Genomic DNA, 20,177 nt, shown 5'->3' with positions numbered 1-20,177 from the left:
GAGACACAGCGGGGGGATGGAGAGGAGTCAGGACACAGATCACAAAAAACGGATGGTATTGTAGACGCTGTAGCTGTGAGGAATAAATAGCTCACTGTAGCTTCCTCTCCACAGCTATGTGTCTGATGGATCTTCTTCAGGGAAAAATATGACCTCTCTCCGATTGATTCTGAAAATAGACTTTTCCCTGGAGCCAGTGGCAAGCCCACACCTGAATAGCATTACGAGACTCACCATGACACCGTTTCAGTCAGACCAGACACTAGGTAATAAGTGCAACCGAACTAGTGTGCTGATTCTTTTAACACATAAACATGATTAAGATTCCTTATTAACATTCACCAGTAAATCTATCAGCAGCATTTTATGGTCCCTTCTTTGTTTTCATTTGTATTTTTAAAGGATATCTGTTTGTTGTGAAAGAAGAGATGTCTTCTGCAGGTTGCAACACAGGCAGTGAACACAGGGAAACATAGTATTTATTACGTTTTGGGGGATCGTTCCTGCAGACCAGGAAATACAGTCTTGGGATCTTATTACCTGGCTATACCAGCGTTTAACCACCTGTTTTGATGTAAGATACGTCAAGAGCTTAAGATACGTTGCGTAAGAGTTTACGTGATTTAGGACATACATGGCGGTTAGGCAGTAGGCCTACTGGGCATTAACTTTAACGGTTTAAGGTGAGGCATTAACTTCCAGCATAAGCAACAACAAGTAGCAATAATTAGCACACACAAAAACGAGTGTCCACAGCGTGATTTGAACCAGCAACATTCCGATTACAAATCGGGTGGTTTTGGCCTTGTTCTGCCTTCCGTATTTACCTGCCAGGCCTATAGCTAGATAATACAACCAAACATATTGTATTATTTGGTCGGCAGAAACTATTGTAATAATTTGGAGTCTGGGCTGAGTCAGAGCCAATAGTTAGGCAGAAAAGGAGTGTGTGCTGGTCCAACTATTTAAAATCCCATAGACTTGTGAAGTCTATGTTGAAATAGGCCTACATGTTAACCCACGTGACCATAGTTTCCCCCACCTGTCTGTCAATAATGTAACTTTAACAGGGAGACAATTTTACCAAAATTAACATCAGTATAGATGCACTTACGCGGCACTGAGGTCTGCTGACACCTTAAAACGTCAATGACCCAGTCTTTCTCTGTAGCAGCAAGTTACACAAAAGGATTAATGGGCTCTCCGAATCCTGTCGGTGTGGGGAAATAGATGAGAATCCAATGCACGGGAGAGTGTAATGATTAAATCATGTTTGTGTGTTGGACTTGGGAGAATGAACACCTGGTGTGTGTTTGTCCTGTCTTGGTCTTTCCTCTTTCTGCTTTATCACTGATGGACACTCACTAGATCACACAGGCAGCTGAGCACTTCCCACACCGCGGCCTCTCTGCCCACGGACACATAGATAAAGCAAGTTGGACAAGGCCACACACCGTTGTGACCAGGTTACGGAGTGAAACATTTTCAGTTTCTCAGTTTTGTGTGTGTGTGTGAGTGTGTATGTCTGCGTGTGTTTGTGTGTGTGTGTGTGTGTGTGTGTGTGTGTATGTGTGTGTGTGTGTGTGTGTGTGTGTGTGCCTGCGTGCATGTGACTGTGGTTATTTTTAACAGTTCTATAATATATGATGATATAAATGATATGTACTCATCTGATCCAGACGTGAGGTGGAAGAGTGGAGTTACACAGGCAGTGTGTTGCAGTTCATTATCACTCAGGAACACTTATTCTATAATTAATTAGGAAACCGCTTGAGGCACAAAGAAGCTACACTGCTGATGAAGCGCACATTCACAGGATGATGGGGAACAGAAGCACTGATGTGAGAAGACTACCAAGGAAAGCAGAGACACCCCCTCAGGGATGTGTCAGAATGTGCCAAACTTGACGGGCTGTGACACACACACACACACACACACACACACACACACACACGCACGCACGCACACACACACACACACACACACACACACACACACACACACACACACACACACACACACACACACAAAATGGTGTTCACACTAGAAATGTACAGTATGATCTCACTTGTTTCATTTGAGCATAATAGCTAACCAGGTTGGAATATGGTGATTCCTTAGACATTCTTTATGCACTGAAGAAGCCATTTGATGAGCAATGCTCAACAATGTCCAACAATCAGTTTGGGGGTCAAAGCCCTGACTGACACGGCTGAATTCACCATCATCATTTAGATTTCATGAGTCATTTGTAACTAATGGCAATTTACTGAAACGTCATGTCTGAAACATTTCATTATGTCAAACGACAATAGGTTTGAATGATACAAGTTCAATGATTCAATGATTGAAGCACCAGACCAATCTGATGAGTTCAGTGCAGGTGCTTTGGCAGAGGGTGGTCATCTTTTTAGGTTAATATTTAATTTTGGTGGGGCCATGTTGGAGTGCAGGGTCAGGGGGAGGGTTCTACTGAGCTGCTCCTCTCCGGTCTCTCAGAGCAGGGGCTCAAACAGATAGAGAGCCCTCTAGACTGGCCTACCCTACTCAGACCCTCTAGACTGGCCTACTCAGACCCTCTAGACTGGCCTCCTTAGACCCTCTAGACTGGCCTATACTCAGACCCTCTAGACTGGCTTACTCAGGCTGCTGTTGGTCCTTGGTGCTGAAGACTTCCGCCTGTCCCTGCCTCATGGGAAAGAGCAGCTGTGGATCCCTCTCCTCAGGAGGAGGTGACTAGAGGTCAGTCCTTCGCTATTCTGAAATATTCGTTTTGAATTTGAGGAACTTCTCTTGTGTTTTATGCCTAATTATGTTTTGTTGTAACCACCAACTTGACGTTTCTTTTAGTGACCATGGCTCTCACAGCCTTGTCCCAGCCCAGAGCACACCTCCTGCACCACACCTCTGTCCCCCAGGCTCAGTAACTGGAATCTGTCCCTGCAGAGACACAGAGAGCAGGGCCAGACTGGTTACTGTGCCCTGGGGTCAGGCTGCTCTCCATGGACCCCACCCGCTCAACAAGTTGCAGGGGGACTCGAAGGAGTTAAAGTAGTTTGTTGTAGTTTTCTTCTTAGAATAAATGTTTGTTTTCCGAATCCAACAGTATTGTTTAAGGGACACTGTTTACTCAGTTGAGTGTGAATGTTGACTGAGGAGCTGATCTGGTGTGAGTGCGGGGAAGGGGAGGGGGTACACTGGCAGGTGTGAGAGGGTGTCAGGACCAGTCAGAAGGTGTTGGTGTCACCTTCCACACCTCCAGAGGTGAGCACAACCTGGATATGCAGCTGTAGAAACATCCTGTCCACTAGACAAGGGCCAAACTATATACTTAGTGGAAAGCAACTAGACATACCTTACATCATGGTTAAAACGACTTTCCTTCAACTAACCTCACATTTCCTAAGCTGTATCTCCACACCATACTCTGGGTGTCTTTATGCCTGGTTTGGCCACTAGGTGGCATGAGAAAACGTGTTTAGAGTGCAGGTGTGGTTGAGCATAAGAGGAGAGAGTATTTCAGATGACCTCAATGTGGTGGGATGCTGAAACATAATGACAGTGGTTGTTAAGTAAACAAAATAACTGTAGTGGTGAACATTTACCAGCTCTGAAAAGGTTTATCACCTTAAAAAAAAGTTTGGTTTTAAATTAGAGAGTGTTTGTATAAACCATTACTTGTCAAACACAGGACATTCCTTTGCATCCATATAGTATGGGTAGATTCCCATCTATCACTACAGTACTGAAATCAAAATAAATTATATATCTCAACTAATAAATGCTATTTAATATATGCAGTCATTTTACTTTGAAACCACACATGTTTACCTTTCAACTGACATGGAACACCTCTCACTTGACAAGAAATGCTTGGTAGTAGTTTAAACTTTCACATTTTGGCTTTAGAAATGTGCCTTTAAACTTATCTTGAGCAAGCTCATTGCTAGAATTCCTACATAAACGAAGAAAAAGTATATGCTTAAAATATATTCAGGTTTCTCCATACTTACTTAAATTACCTACATATTAAATTCCTTTAGTTTGGGCTTTAGTATACTTACCAAATGTTCACTAGACTGAATGCACTTTAAATTGCACCTTAGTATACTGAAAAGTATTGTATTGTCATGTATTTAGACCACTATTAGTTGTTCCAAAATAGCACACATTTAGTATACCTAAAGTATATGAAGCATGTATATGAATTTGCTTGGGTAAAGCATGGCGCCCTGTGCAGAGGAGAACACTTTTCACTGTCTACTAGACTGGGTCGTCAATATGCCCAAGACAATCTGACTCAGTGACTCTTGTGAATTCAGTCTTACAGGTCAATGAATATCTTATGAATAAATAAAATGTCTTATCACGCATATTATTCCACCACAGCCCTCAACTAGGCTGTGGGACAATCAATAAAGTTTCATTTGAGAACATTGTACAGTTGTTAAACTTGACTTCCATTTCACAACCACTCTCTCACAGTAACAGTTGAGCAAAAATTGCTTGAATGAAGCCCTTTGTGTATCATGAATGTATACCTGTGTCATCACATGAAGGTTCTTCCTATGTGAAGTCCATGAACGCAACCCGTTTCGCCATACCATGCGTCTATGACAAACCAATATGCTGCACTTTTTGAATTCTTGAGAGGTCATATCTAAAAAAAGGAATACTATCATCTTTGGTCCCCCCCACACTGCCACACCAATAATCATCACAGGAGCTACGCATCCAATTTGGTCTAACAATCTAATTTAGGGTGATTCCTATGAGGAGCTGTTGACAGCATGAGGACAGTTTGACACCATGCCAGAAGTGTTCTACACGAGCCCCTACACAGAGCAGCATGGGGACTCTTCTCACTGGTGCTGCTGAAACACAGAAACAGGTTGCAGTTATAGATCGTTTTGAGAATTACCCAATTCCAGGCATGGGGGGGGGGAAGACCCAGCTGGTGCAGTTTGTGCTAGATGAAACCAGATGAGATGGGTTGAAACAGCAGCCGAGGCAGTGCATTCCATTCTTCTGCCTGAACAACAGAGCCTCGGGGGAAACTAGTCTGAGTCACAGGGGGGGGATCAGCAATACTGATGGTTTGTTTTGAGTCACTGATACAAAAACAACTAATTGAATACGCCCACTGAAACGACTACTTGATTACATCAGCGTCCTCCTGCGGAATATCCGGAAGGAAGGAGATTTTATTGAATGGTCGTTCCAGGAATGTGGAAAGGAAAAGGCATGAACTTGGTGTTGAATTACTTTGAACTTTTGTTATGGCCCAGCCCTATAACACACAGCCTGCGTCACATTTCTCAAACCACACCAAAACGCCAACAATGTAAATTCCACATGGACTGAGGAAATGTGTCATGTTTACATGCTATTGTTTTTACAATGTGCGTCTCTGATATTCAGAGATAATTAAAAAAAAGTCCAACATTGATACACAACAAGCATCCTCATGGCACAATAGATGTGTAATATAAGGGGGGGATCCTGAACTATTTGCCTGGGGTTTAGCCACACTTTCAACTTGTGGACGGGAAGAACTATTAGTGTCTGTGGGAAGCCCTGGGAGACCATCAATATCCTGCCAGCCCGTCCCGAAACCTCATTACGCTCCAGCCCAGGAGTCTCATTCCCACGTCCCATTTAGCCGCAAACCCACAAGCAGCCACATTGGTAATGGCAACTATAATTGGGCTGCGGCTGTTTCATTTTGCCCTCTGAGGCCCTTGTGCTTGTGAAAGAACGGTGCAGCCATGTAGGAGAAAGTTTGCAAGTGGTTAACTGCAATCCCACTTCCTCCACAGTGGGGCACCTATCATTACCCCCCTTCCCTGCTCTGTGGTACATTCCTGTCATAGCACTGACTGGCTATTTTTGGGCCCAAGGTCTCATTCTAGGGGTGTTGGACAAGCCCGATATGAGTTATGAACAGACTGGAACTAAATGTGTGGAACTATTCGGAGAACCTCTGCAATGTATGCTATCTTATTTACTTACTTACTCTATGTAGTTGTGAGAATGTTTAAACCAAGTGTTGTATTCCAGGCAGATAGAAAAAATGATCTGTTGTAAAGCTCAGTTGAAACAAACCACTGTGATAATTCAAAACAAATGAGACACACATGTTTAATAATGCGGATATCAGGACTGTTTATTTTACACTTCAAATGTCAGGAGGAGCTAGTAAAACCAGATATGTTTAGCATATGAAGACACACAGGGAGAGATTCCCTCTGATCTCATTAGGTTTTCAGTGTTCAGAAACTGCAATTATCAAACAGCAATACATAAAATATATCTCTTCCTATGGGAGAATAGATAGCAAGTTAAATGATACCATCAATACATTAACAATATGATTTATCATCATGAAACTACACAAAAATAAAATACACAAAAGAAAAGGAAATATATACCAAATCCCTTAAACGCCTCAGGCCACGGGTAGGCCCAGAGAATCTTGTTCCTTGTTCCTCTAAGAATGGAGATCCGAGGGATGTACTGTAGAAAAGTTCACAACTAAAGTGGCCCATCTCAGTCCAAAAACCTCTTTGTGCTTCAACATGGCCGCCTGACCCTCACCCTTGGGTGGGGGTCTCTGGGAGCACACTGGCCATAGGGGACTCTCAGGGCCATAGGGGACTCTCAGGACCATAGGGGACTCTCTTCTCCACACAGCTGTCACTCCCACTTCATCTCTCCGGCTGATCAGCCAGGAGTTCTGGCTTAGAATAGGTCCTCACACTCTGTCTATAAATATCAGAGAGGTGTATGTTCTACAGTATGTGGGTGTCTAAGCTTGTCTATGTGAGCGAAAGAAGGAGTGTGTATGAGTTTGTCTGTGTGAGTGTCTGTGTGTGTGTGTGTGTGTGTGTGTGTGCGTGTGTGAAAGAAAGGGAGAGAGAGAGAGATAAATAGAGGACTCAGTACATGGCGTCCTCATACATGTCCGTTCGCAGGCAGAAGAGGATTCCTCCTCCGAGCATGAAGATTGTGGCCCCCCAGCCCAGGCCGTAGCCCCAGTTGAACTCATGGTAGGTCTGCAGAACCGTGCCATCGATGAACTTGATTGGGTAGAGCACCAGTGCACAGGCTTGAAGGACCACTGAAAGGAAAAGGAAAAAACAACCATTAGATTCCACTGGACAAAATACTCCGTTCCTGTTCTTGCATTAAAACATAGAAAATGTGCCTAATCTCACTATGCTCCATGAGATCAGGGCTGGTAATAGAGTACACACTCTCCAGATAGCAATCTCATCCCCCTGTATAAAGACTGAATGAATAGGCTTTTTGTTACAGCGGTGAATGAATGAATGGCTACCCACCCTGGGCACGAACACTTTGTCAAGCTGCCCTCGAACAGGAGGTACAGGACCCCGGCCGCTAGGACAAACAGACTGAAGGACAGCTTCTACCACAGGGCCGTCAAGGCCCTGAACACAGAAAAGGCCTAAGTTCTGGGCCCAGGACAAGTCCGGACGGATTGTAATGGTAGCTAGTGCTGAGGCACAAACATGTACATTTTCAAGCCTGCAAACTGTGACACTTTAAAAAAAAAAAAAATGTGAAAAAAAAAATACTTTTCTTGTGCAATATGACAACCCTAGTTGACTATCTGTGCAGTATAGTACAGTGGATTGTGTACATAGCCTCTATTGATGTAAACCAGCTCCTTATCTTCTTGTGATTTTATGCATCTATGCTTTTTCCAAAATGTGTTTCTTTTTCCTTTCTTAAACACCAGGGGAGCCTCCCCTCCTTAATTTCGTTGTTTGGTACCTGTACTGTAACAATGACAAATAAAGTCTATCTATCTATGAAGGGCCAGTGTGTCCAAGGCTGCAGAGTAAAATTGGAGTAGTGTGTATCAGAAAGGGACAACAGCCAAACCTCTGCAACCCAGCCCTTACCCCTGGGGGTCCTCACACTCTACCCCCCCATCCCCGTCCCCCGTCACCTCCATGTCCTCCACACTCTCTAAAACCCCCCTACTCCTCATGCACTACTTTCACACTCTCCCTGCCTCTCCCACAGAGACTCAACAGCTGCTCATTGCCGCAGCCTGCATACAGCAGCAAACTCCCAGGCACAACAACACCACTCAATAAACATGCACACGCACACACCACACACACACACACACACACACACACACACACACACACACACACACACACACAGGTTCCTTCTCCATAAACATTGCTCTCCAAGCCAAAAGAAGATTACGGAGGGCACTGTAGTGGCATATCCGACTCCTGGAGTAAGTTTGTGCATCCAACTTCGGGTTTGTTGATACTTAGAAAGTTAAGAAATGCTATGCCACATCTATGTGGCAGCTATCATTGGACAGCGATCATTGGACAGATATCATTGTACAGATATCATTGGACAGCTATCATTGGACAGATATCATTGGACAGTTATCATTGTACAGATATCATTGGACAGCTATCATTGGACAACGATCATTGGACAGATATCATTGGACAGATATAATTGGACAATACTCATCACAAAGGCTGAAGCCAACACAGGTTCATCTTGTGATCCATTCTTTCACATTCTTTTGAGGGACCTAATAGAATGGCGGGCAGACTTGGAAGTGGGCAAAGTATACATTCCTGAATTCCCAGACAAATACATAAATCCTCCATGGCATGCCTCTATAACTCGTGACCCTGTGCTCCACTGGGCTGTGGTCTGAACTATGGTGACAGTACTTTCATGGGAAACACTTTGAATCACACTAAAATATCCCTCTATAAAGACAGATCTCTACAGTATGCGTGTATTTCCCATATTTGCCCTGTGGAAAATAAAAGAATATATGATGTCACCAGAAAGTGGCCACAGTATTTCTATTTTTGGCGATGTGTGGGCCATCTACATCAACAGACTTTCAGACTCAATGACTTTTATTCATCCTGTGTAATTGTCAGTCCCATTCAACTTTAGGAAACATGTAGGAAACATAAAGGAAGTAACGTATGACTCACTTTCATCCCATTGTATGAATCCATTGCTCCAATTCCTTGTGAGTCAACACATTCCTTATATGTCTAATCAGAAGCAGTGATGCTGTGAGTGTGGTCAATGCGTCAGTGTGAGTCAGTCTGTGAATGTATGTGTATTTTGTCTGTGATTGTGTTTGTGTGCGTGCGTTTGTGTAATTTGTGCATGTGTGTGTGTGTGTGTGTGTGTGTGTGTGTGTGTATGTGTGTTCTTTGTGAAAAAGGGGGAGGGAGAGAAACAGTGTGGGTATGCTTCTGTTCGTTTTAGCTGTTAAAATGGGCACGTGTGAGTGTGTATACATGTGTGTGGGTGGACTGTCTCAGAGAGAGAGGACATTGTGTAATTTACTGAAACTCCACCTTTTTCCTTCCTGCAGGACAAGGCAGTGGAGCCTGGAGGAGGAAGGGGGGGGGGGGGGGGGGCAGGCAAGACATCAGTCCAGGAACGTGACTCTGTTGACGGAGCCCAGACTGAGCCGGCTGGGGCCATACCTCTGGCCAGCAGCAGACAGGCACAACACGCCCAGCCTCTAAGCCTCTCTGACTGAAACAAATCCCCCCCCTTCCCCCTCCCCGCCCTGACTGAGGTCTGTCCTGCCATAAGGAGACCTTTATCCTCACCAGGCCTGAAAGCAATTACAGAGAAGGAAAGAAAACACTGCATCTCCCACATTTCCCAGCAAATGACAAACAGCAAAACCCCCAGACGTCCAATCTACCACAATTCATCATCCCACACATTGGTCCTATAGTGTAGTACTGTAGCGCTATAATAGTGCTCATGACTTTTAAGATGTTTCGTTTTTTTCAAGAGCACGACTAAGTGACTGACTGATGCAGCAAACTCCGGCGTGTCCAGTGTCCACCTGACCTTCAGTGGGATGTCGTGAGCAAAGAACTGCTGGAGACTGATTTTAATCGGACTGTCCTCTGGTCTATCTTAACCTTTGTATTCTATTTGCATGACTTTTGGCAAGAGAAAATGGATGAGTGGGAGAAAGGGCTTTTTTTTTGGGTTCTAAATAAATTACATAATAGGATGTCCGTCTGTTATATAATCCCGTTTTAAATGGGGAAACTTGGAGAAAGTGGGATTGGGCACAGACCAAGTAAGCTGTGGTCTCTCTGCTCCATCATTGTTTTCCAACCATTATAGTGTACTGGCTGCACACTGGTCTATTACTCACACACACACACACACGCACACACTTTTCTTTTTCATTGTAAAAGCAAAAAGCAAAGAAAATCCTTCTAAGGTCCTGTGTGCTAGTCTCCTTCACTTACAGTATGTTGGTGATACATTGGTAGCAATACGCAGTGCATGATTTAATCCAAAACAACTTTAAGAGTTGAGACAAATAAAAAAACTCTTGTAAAATGTGTTCCTCAGCACTGTCATTCCTGGCCTTCTTAACAATGTTTTAACAGAGTCCCAGAAGTAGAGGCCCAGTGCAGGGAGTAGAGAGAGAGAGAGAGAGAGAGAGAGAGAGAGAGAGAGAGAGAGAGAGAGAGAGAGAGCACACACGCTGTGGGAGAATGAGAGAATGAGGTTTCTTCAGCAATATTATCCATGAGGGAATTACATTCCTCTCTTCATTGGTAACTGTGCAAAATTCTGCGGCTACTTTTTCTTGGCACACAGCAAATCCCACACCGCATAGAGAGTGAGCTCAACCATAACCCTCTCCTCCATCCGCCCACCCTCCCCTCTACCACTCAATACTCACAATCACTCTCAGTCAATATCTACAGCTAAGGTTCTGAAAAATGGGACATCTTGTCAAATGGTGAGGGAACACCAATGAGGGTGAGGACATTGCATACTTCTCTTAGTCTTTAGTGAGTACAGTATATATGGTTGTGTTGTGGTGCAGTACTGTTAGTTGTGTGTAAGTTAAGGTATGGGGAAGTCACCTGCGGTAAACAGGAACACTGCCACGGTGCGATAGTGCCGTCTGTGAGTCCCCCGGCACAGGGAGATGAGGGCCACCAGGAAGGCCACCAGTGTCACTGCAGCACCGGCCAGCAGCAGCACCAGGGTGGCAATCTGCCAGTCTGCAGGAGGAGACACACATTACTGAGGACCACTACTAACAAGCTTGAGTCAGAGGGCACGATACACTCACTCGCAGAATTGATCCCCAGCTTTGTCTGTGTGCGCGCATGTGTGTTTGTCTGTGTGTATCCGTGTGCATGCGGTGAAGATGAACAGATTATACAAATGTGTTATACAAATGACAGTAAATAGCTGCATGAGCAGCAGCAGAGTGGATTCATGCCTAGTACTGTCTTGCATCATTGGCTTAATAGTGATGAGATCCAGAGGATGTCTCCAATTCTGGGGAACAGTCCACTCCCATCCCATCTGTCTCTGCACTGTCCAGGTGTTGGCCATGACGGACCAGGGTGCAGAGCTCCAAAATGTGTTCTCTCTCTCTCTCTCTCTCTCTCTCTCTCTCCCTCTCACTCTGTTGTGTTCCAGTTGACTGACTCGCCTCAGAGGGCTGGGAGAGGAGCTCCATTGAAGGTAGTATCTAATGAGCTCTGCCTGCCCTCTGCTGTGTCTCTCTGCCCCGGGGCTCCTGGCGCCTCTGTCTCCTGTGTTAACCCCACCCTTGTTCTAATGAGCTCCCCCGGGGCGTTCTCTTTCATTGCCCAGGGACAGACTCATCTCTCAGGGACGGCCTCCAATTCAGCACTCCGCACTCCATTACAACAGACGACGATCCATCACACAAGCTCCTAATGCCGTCCGGCTCCTCATCAGGCTGTGTGTGAGAGAGGTATCCCACAGGGCCGCTGGAGACGGATGCTGTGAGCTCCCTCGCTTTGCCCATGCTGAGAAGAGCTGAGAAGAGCTAGCACATCAAACACAGCAGCAGCTGGAGAGACCAGGGGGAAAGTAATGGAAGGCCTTTCAATTGATGACACTCCAGACCAACCCCTGAGATGGACCTATGAGGGGGGCAGAGGAGTGACAGGTGTTTCCCTGACAGGGGAACCTCCAGCTGGGTTCAGCGAGTGTGTGACTGGGTGCTAAGGGGGAGGGAATTGACAGTATGCTCGCAAAGAGGAGAACAACTGTCAGGATTAACTCGCCTCTCCAGAACCCCATCTGGTGTTCCTCTCCACTGATTCCTGCTCTGGTCTCTGCAGGAGGGGATTCAAAAAGCTAGCTGTATGCATGCTGTTTGTGAGCAGCATTCCTGCAGAGGTTCTCCCTGCTGCAGATTAAAACAAGCAGTACTTTGACTCTTTGGAGAGGCGTAAGCCAAAGCAGCTACTAAAAGAAGGCTATCTTGCTATACAAATAAACGTGCCTATCTTCTACTGTGTACTGACAAGGAGTAAGGGAGAAAGAAACATCTATAGTGCGGGTGGGATGTTCAAAGGGACCAACATAAGTTGCAATTGTTACCACAAATTGACAGCACACATTCCAGAGGATGTTTTTATTTACAGTGTGAGTGTGAGAGAGCTAACTTAAAACGCGTTCATGCCAGGCATTACCCAGGCCCCCATCCCCCAATTCAAAGAGGGAGAGAGACTGACAAAAAGAGATAACAAAGCCCAGAGAGTCCTCTCCACCAGAGGAACGCAACAATAGGTGGTACACACCCACCTGCATTCACAATGCCTATAGAGGTCAGTGGAGCACCCAGATGGCACATCACGTCATGGGGACTAATCGCTCAGCAATACAACTCTCTGCTGAGAAAGAAACTTCACATTGCAACAGATCAACACACCGTGACGTTGCGCAAACAGAGCAGTTGTCTTCTCTCCTCCCTCACAAACACAAAGTATCTTGCACCCCAGGAAATCACTCACACGGACAGAACGAATCTGCGCAATGATTGACAGGCCGAGAATAAAATGTAGGCTACTCCTGAAACGCAAACGTTGCAGTATAGATGATCATCGGACCGAGCGTGATGTTGAACTGGCAATTGCAATAGGTTACATTAACAATGGTCCATTGTTTGATCTCCTCATTCATGATGTACATAGAAAATCGCCGTAAACTCCAGACATTTCTTTCACGAGGTTATAATCCGATTGCATGACGCATCGTTCAAAAACATTTCTGCTGATCAGCCTACAGTATAAACATTGTATTTTCAAGCATCCAAGGATTTTTTTAATATTATCGTCTTTAGACAATAACCAGGTGACCCCCAAAATCCATACATAGCCAAGTCTGGTGTGGTAAAAGTGCTATAAAAAAGTTTAAATTGTGTTTTTAGCAAATAGCCTACGTTTAAGCCATACATCGTGCCAAATATTCCTATATCTGGAGTTTTGCTCAGCTGTTCTCTGTTGGTATGGTTTCTTATAAGCACACTTTGATTTGGAAGTAAATCCTTCGGCAATTCATTTGCAGGCACATCGGGGTGGGGATGAATGAATCACTTACCCGTGATTTAATTAACCACATTTCTTAATAAGAAGAAAACTTTGCTGCTTACCAGATGTGAGAGTGGAACGGCACGACCAGCCATCCGATTCCGTGCATGATTCCCATAGCGACAAAGAAAAACGGTCTGCCGTTACCCAAGAGGGACTCAATAACGCAACGATGTCCAAACACAATGCGAGAAACACACAAAGTAACGCAATCAACTTGAACGGTCGGAAAACGTACACTTCATTGACAGACATGTTCTCATATTACGCTGACTTGAATCCGAGAGAGTGCGAATTTAGGATACAAGAAAGGCAGCAAGCAGCGGCCCTCAGGTCCGAAAGTTCAGAATCGACTACAGTGACTTTGGATGCAGACCCCCAGTCCTATCCTCCCGTCTGGGTTCGCGCATTGCGCTATACTAGAGCCTGTGCGCCCTCCTCTGGTCTGATCATTTGGCAGGAGCGCGTTTATTGTATCTCATTTAGTAGGCAACAGGCAACAGTTTGAGAAATCGCACAAACATGCCTAGGGAAATGCAAAAGTAATGATGAAAAGCTTATATAACGTGTAGCCTATCTTATTTAAAATTTGTTTTTATTTTATTGTAGGCTAGGCTTTATAATATATACCCTTATAATAGACCTACAATAAGATCCCCTTACATCTGACGTAAGCCCATAAGCTTCCATTCTCATCACTTATGAGCAGTGGGTATGGGGAGTTGTTATAGCAGAATAACATTATTATATCCTGTTATCACGATGTGAAAGAAAAAGGCTTGTTGAAGGTATAGTAGGCTTTGTGTCTGGGGCTGATGCACTATGAATTATTGATAGAGTGAGATGGGGGGGGGGGGGGGGGGCTGGGGTTGGGAGGGATTGGCCTCTACACACGGCACAATTTCCAAGGTTTTCTTAATGCATGTCTTTCTGTCTATTCATTGATTGGACAAATTAACTCCTCTGGGCCAAGCAGAGAGGGACGTGCCCTTTGCAAAGACAGAATTATTATTTGACATAATATATGTGTCACATCAAGAACAGTGAGACAAATGATCTTGCGTCAAATACCCTTTAATTAAAAGGCAAGCCTATAATGCACAATGAAACAATCTAACCCAGATTGAAAACATTATTTTCGGCATGATATGGCGATATGAAACATACATTTATAATGCTGGCAATACAAAACATAACCTTATTTACCAGGTGTTAGCAATGCAAAAATTATCTAAAAAATACATGCAACATTTTTAGGGTTAGTGTTAAGCCTAAGCCTAGTGTTAACCCTAAGCCTGCCAGCTTTGCTATTTTCTTCTTCCTGTCCAGCTCTTCTCCGTCCTTATCTACCCTCTGTCTCTCTTCCTTCAGCCTCTTCTTCTCTGCGTCGCCGTGTTGCTTCTCCTTCGGCAGAAGGCTTTGGGCTTCCTCCCCTTCTTTCTCTCTCTTCTCCTTCTCTGTCTTCCAGACCTCTTGCTCTGCCTTTCTTGCTTTTTCCACTCTGGCCATCTCTTTCATGTGCCCGGCCTGAGCTTGCTCCACCTCTTTCTCTCTCTTCTCCACCTCCCTCTTCAAGATCTTTCGCTCTTCCTTTCCTTCTGCTTCTCTGGCCTTCTCTGCCATGTACCTGGCCTGGGCTTCCTCCATCTCCCTCTTCCAGACCCCTTGTTCTTCCTTTCTTTCTTCTGCCACTCGGGCCTTCTCTGCCATGTACCTGGCCTGGGCTTCCTCCATCTCCCTCTTCCAGACCCCTTGTTCTTCCTTCCTTTCTTCTGCCACTCGGGCCTTCTCTGCCATGTAGAGCTCTTGCTCCGCCTTTCTTTGGGTTGCCTCCAACAGCAGGGCAGCCTGGGCCTCATTACACTCCTGTGGACATACAGTGAACATACTTAAGGTGCAATCTCAAATGTATTTGGCAAGAGGGGTCCCTTGTCTTTTCTGAGAATAAAACCAGTCAGTTGTCTCCCCTCATCTTTGTGTATTGTCTATTTTTAGCAATCCTAAATAGGGTGAGTGGGCAGTTATCAAATACAGTACCATAGTCCTTTGAAACTCCCCGATGGAGATAACAGAGCGATCACTCTGATAAACAATCCCCCCCTCCACATAACCCACTGAACTACTGCCCCCCCTCGCACACACACACACACACACACACTTGACTATGACTCTCAGTACCCCCCCCCCCCACCTTAGGATACTATAGATATGACAATGGAAAATGCCTACACTATGATGACAATGACAATACTTAATAATGGCTGCTCATCCCTGGTTAATGTGATCACTCTATAACCTTTGCACTACTGATTACTACCTTTGTACTACTGTATATTGCACATTGCACATGTCTCCTGACATGGGGTGGGTCTTACCTTCTCCACAGAAGCATATGAAGCCTGGGCTGCGCTCTGGACCTGTGGGGCTGCGCTCTGGGCTGCTCCCTGGGGGGCTGCTCTCTGGACCTGTGGGGCCGCTCTCTGGACCTGTGGGGCTGCTCTCTGGGCTGCTCCCTGGGGGGCTGCTCTCTGGACCTGTGGGGCTGCTCCCTGTGGGGCTGCTGTCTGGGCCTGGGCCAGTCTCTCGACTGCTTTCTGGGCCTGTCGGGCTGCTCTCAGGTCCTGGGCTTTTCTCTCGGCCCATCGGGCTGCTTTCTTGGCTTCCCTCTGGGCCCAATAGTCTGCTTTGGGACTCTGGGCTTCTCTCCGGGTATGGGCTGCTTTCTCGTCTGCTGTCTGGGCTGCTCTCAGGGCCTGGACTACTATCTGGTCCTGGGCTTCTCTCAGGTCCTGGGCTGCTCTCTGGTCCTGTGGGGCTGCTGTCAGGGCCTGGGCTGCTGTCTGGGCCTGGGCCAGTATCTTCTCTGCTCTCTGGGCCTGTCGGGCTGCTCTCTCGGCTTCACCCTGGGCCCAGTTGACTGCTGTGTGACTCTGGGCCTCTCTCTGGATACGGGCTGCTCTCTGGGCTGCTGTGTGGACAGCTCTCTGGGCCTGGGCTACTACTGCTCTCTTGGCCTGGCTGGCTTCTCTCTGGAGTGCCTCTACCTGGGCCACATTGGCATATGAAGCCTTGGGCTGGTTGTCCGCGGGGGCAGCCATGGCCATAGAGGCAGAGGTGGCCTCGGGTTCAGCCTGAACCTCTAGGGGGGAGGCTGCTCCCTGGACCTGGTTGTCCTCGGGGGCGGCCATGATGGGGGCAACCGTGGCCACAGAGGCATTGGTGGCCTTGTTACCCGAGCAGACCTGCTGCAGGAGCAGAACAGAGGAGGTGTGGCATCATTCATGGCTACATGGTTACACAAAACTGATATAACTGCAGGGACGTGTGCTAATGGTGATGGTTACACTTACAGTTACAGGTCTGTCCTCCTTCAGCTTAGCTTCCCCTCTATCCTCATGCTTCCTCTGAGTCCTCCTGCTCATGGCTACAATATGAAAAACAAGGAAGAGAATGTGAAATATATTTTAGATGTATATATTATTATTATATAATTACTTGTCCCCTATGAGTTCATGGATGACTGTGAGGCTGTTTGAACTTCAAAAGTGACTGACTGTTGATATTGCGCGACATTATGATTGAAGCATCAGTTGTCATGACAACAGGTGCAACGTGGCAAAAAGCCATATCCTTGTAGTATTTCTACCTTAAAAAATGATGGCTAGGACGTCGGGTTGTAAAGCGAAAGCTTCTTTATATAAAAAATCTGTTGGCCTACACTTTTGATCACTTTCAAACAATAAAAGAGCTATTGGATATTCACTTTAATTCTGGACGTTACAATTTGCATTTCTCAAAACCAACAAACTAAACTGTCAACTTCCATGACGTCTTGCCGCAAGGCCTTCAGGGACCTGCAGTTCTACCTATTCTTAGCCAATACAACAGAAATGTACTTCTTTATGTTATGTAATATATATTAATCAATCTCTTTTAATTGTCAATCATGTAACATATTAATCAATCATGTAACCTATAAAGTTAATCATGTAACCTATACAGTTACAACAATCAACAATTTTATGTGCAAATCTGTAATTCAAGACTCTCTAATTTACGCACAAGACCCACGTTGATCTCTACTTAGCGCGCGCGCACACACACACACACACACACACCACTGGGTTGGTCCTCCAGGGGGCCGTTCCACTAAAGGTGGCTCAGTATATCGGCGATTGAAATAAATGCGGCGATCAGGCAACTCGGGATTGGAATTCAAGCCTCAGGTGATTCCTCGAACGAGGATCAGGCTTGTGTGATGAGTGTTCACAGAAGACAGGCTTACAAATCTTCGATATGGGCACGTGTACGCAGACATAAAGAGCCCCGAAGAGTCGATCTGTCGAAATGAAGATACTCCACTCTGCAGGGGTCCTACATTTGCGCAGCATTCCGAATTATTGATTTTTATGAAGACGGAAAAATAAGATGTAAAATAGTGCAATACTGCCGCAATTAACAAGGCGAGGGAATTGGTTTGGCAAGATATTGCTGACCGATTAAATGCGTAGGTCATACTAGCCCCAGTTATTGTTATATGTTCATATTTTAATAAATGAATATTTACTACTGTGGTGATATCAGCAGCAGGCTACAAACAGTCATATCGTCACGATGGCCTAGTGGTATCGACTGCTGCCATTGGATTTATTCGTCATTTTTAGACGGTGGTTCGAATCCCTCTTCGGACACACTTTTTACTGCATTTCGTTGTCTGAATCTAATCTAAAATCTCATCTAAAAAAGTATGTAGGCTATACAATTATGGTGCATGCTAATTTACAAGAACTGACACGATTACAATGGTGTTTGAAGCCTTTGCATGAAATCTTCGGTTAAATGTAAAAAAATAATAATCACTTTGTCAAGTCTCGAACACACAACCTTTGGAAGTCTAGCTGGTTGCCTTAACCACTGCGCCAGCCAGACCGCTGTGATGACAGCTATGCAAGTTGAGACAATTACTTTTTTTTTTACACTCTTTTATTTATTGATCTATCTATCACACTTTCAAAATATCAAGTTATCTATCGATCGATCACACTTTCAAAATATCAAATTATCTATCTATCACACAGTCAACGTATCCATCTATCTATCTCGTGTGAAGTGGGAACTAATATTTAATATAATAAAGAGGAACTGTCGTTCGGGATGTAGTTTCCGCCTGTGAGCCTTTTTTGACGCGCGTCTTACTTTAGCCAGTGTTTTAGCCTGGTCGCGACCAGGCTAATTATATCTGACTCAGAAGGTGCTCAACCAAGCAGCTAATTATTTGAGCCACATTGATGGAACCGAACGCAAGCTAACATTATCGAGGCTTAGAAGTTTATCGAGGCTTAGAAGATAATCGACCTTAGTGGAATGGGCCCCAGGCTGGCTGCTGTCTGGGCCTTGTTGTTGTCCCTGGGGGCGGCCATGATGGGGGCGGCCCTCATGGCTTTGGTTAAGGACCCCAATTGAAATAAGCCAGTGGCTTTCTTGGGTTTTTATCCTGTTGGTTCACCTTGTATGTAATATGTACTTTCATGTACCTACTTCTGCAAATCTTCTAATAAAGTTCTCAATCAATCAACAACAAAAAAAAGGCGATCTCCTCATCTGAGTCCGACTCATTTTCCAACCTCCAAGCTTCTTCAAAATTAAAAAGTCCCTGACCTCCCTGACTCTTCTTTTTATTTGGCATTTCTGAACAAGGAAAGAGAATGTGAAATTACGTATTTTATATTTATATATTATTATTATTATTATTATTATTATAGAATTACGTCCCCTATGAGTTCATGGATGACTGTGAGGCTGTTTGAACTTCAAAAGTGACTGACGTTGCCCATCTGAGTGGAATACAAGTTCCAATAGCCACATCAGTTACAGAGATGCATATGCTTCATACACATGTTTGAGGGCTTGAACTTAAGGCTTGAAGATTTATCAATTGGATTCTACAAAGGCAAAGTAAGGTCATCCAACTTCCTTTCTATGTTCCACATTAATATCACAGTGAGGGCAGGCTAGCTAGCTAGACATTAATAATATCACTAATATCACAAGCCCATAGACTTTGACAATAACGGGGCGGAGCATAAATAAAATACAAACATTTCAAAAATAATTAAAAACAATTCAAAAGGTTCAAGGGGAGCTAAAACTGTTGTCATACAAAATCCTAACCAAGCAAATCAGCAGTGACAATGGCTATAAGCTGTAGTTCTGTTCTGTTCTGGAAAGAAAGACATCCAATAATACAGACATTAGCCAATTAGACATCACAAACATAATACATTGATACGGATATTTACAGAGAACATGTCACTTTACAGGTTGTCAATATTAGTTTGTGTGTTTAGAACACATTACCTTGGCTGTAGCCTATCAATGCCCGCAACCAGACGGCTCTAACCGTGCCTTGAGCCAGGGAACAATAATGCACTCCGAGTCCCTCACAGGAGTAGACAGCTCAATAGCGGGGATATCTGCAATGCATGGATGTATATCAAACAAACATTAGCCTACTAAACCATGTGCACACTGCCGACTGGGAGACCAAGGGAGACGCTGCATACCTGTAGTCAGAGTGTAGCCCTGTGTAATCAGTAGGAGTGGCCACAGCTGGTAACAGAGGAGGAGGGGAGCAAGACACAGGCACCTGTCGTGATTTACCAATTAACCCCACTGGTTACACAGACACTCCAACACAACTCATAATATGACACAATTGTTCTTCGAAGACCTTTTCTGCAT

The 20,177-nt window shown here is 44.9% G+C and overlaps 1 protein-coding gene across 1 annotated transcript; it reads right to left on the bottom strand.

Moving 5' to 3' along the window:
- Positions 1–6,192: 6,192 nt before the first annotated feature.
- Positions 6,193–13,691, bottom strand: LOC308156971 (transmembrane protein 47-like; the record flags this gene model as incomplete). The annotated part of the gene is made up of 3 exons (XM_080530435.1): positions 6,193–7,120; positions 10,944–11,084; positions 13,499–13,691. The coding sequence occupies 3 exons, from the start codon at positions 13,689–13,691 to the stop codon at positions 6,939–6,941; spliced, it is 516 nt and encodes a 171-aa protein (XP_080386561.1). The 3' UTR covers positions 6,193–6,938.
- Between the last annotated feature and the right edge of the window lie 6,486 nt (positions 13,692–20,177).

This window comes from Nansenia antarctica (assembly GCF_963989245.1).
Source record: "Nansenia antarctica genome assembly, chromosome: 4".
Classification (NCBI taxonomy): domain Eukaryota; kingdom Metazoa; phylum Chordata; class Actinopteri; order Argentiniformes; family Microstomatidae; genus Nansenia; species Nansenia antarctica.
Note: the sequence above shows the minus strand (reverse complement) of the source record. Positions and strands in the feature narration are given on the sequence as shown.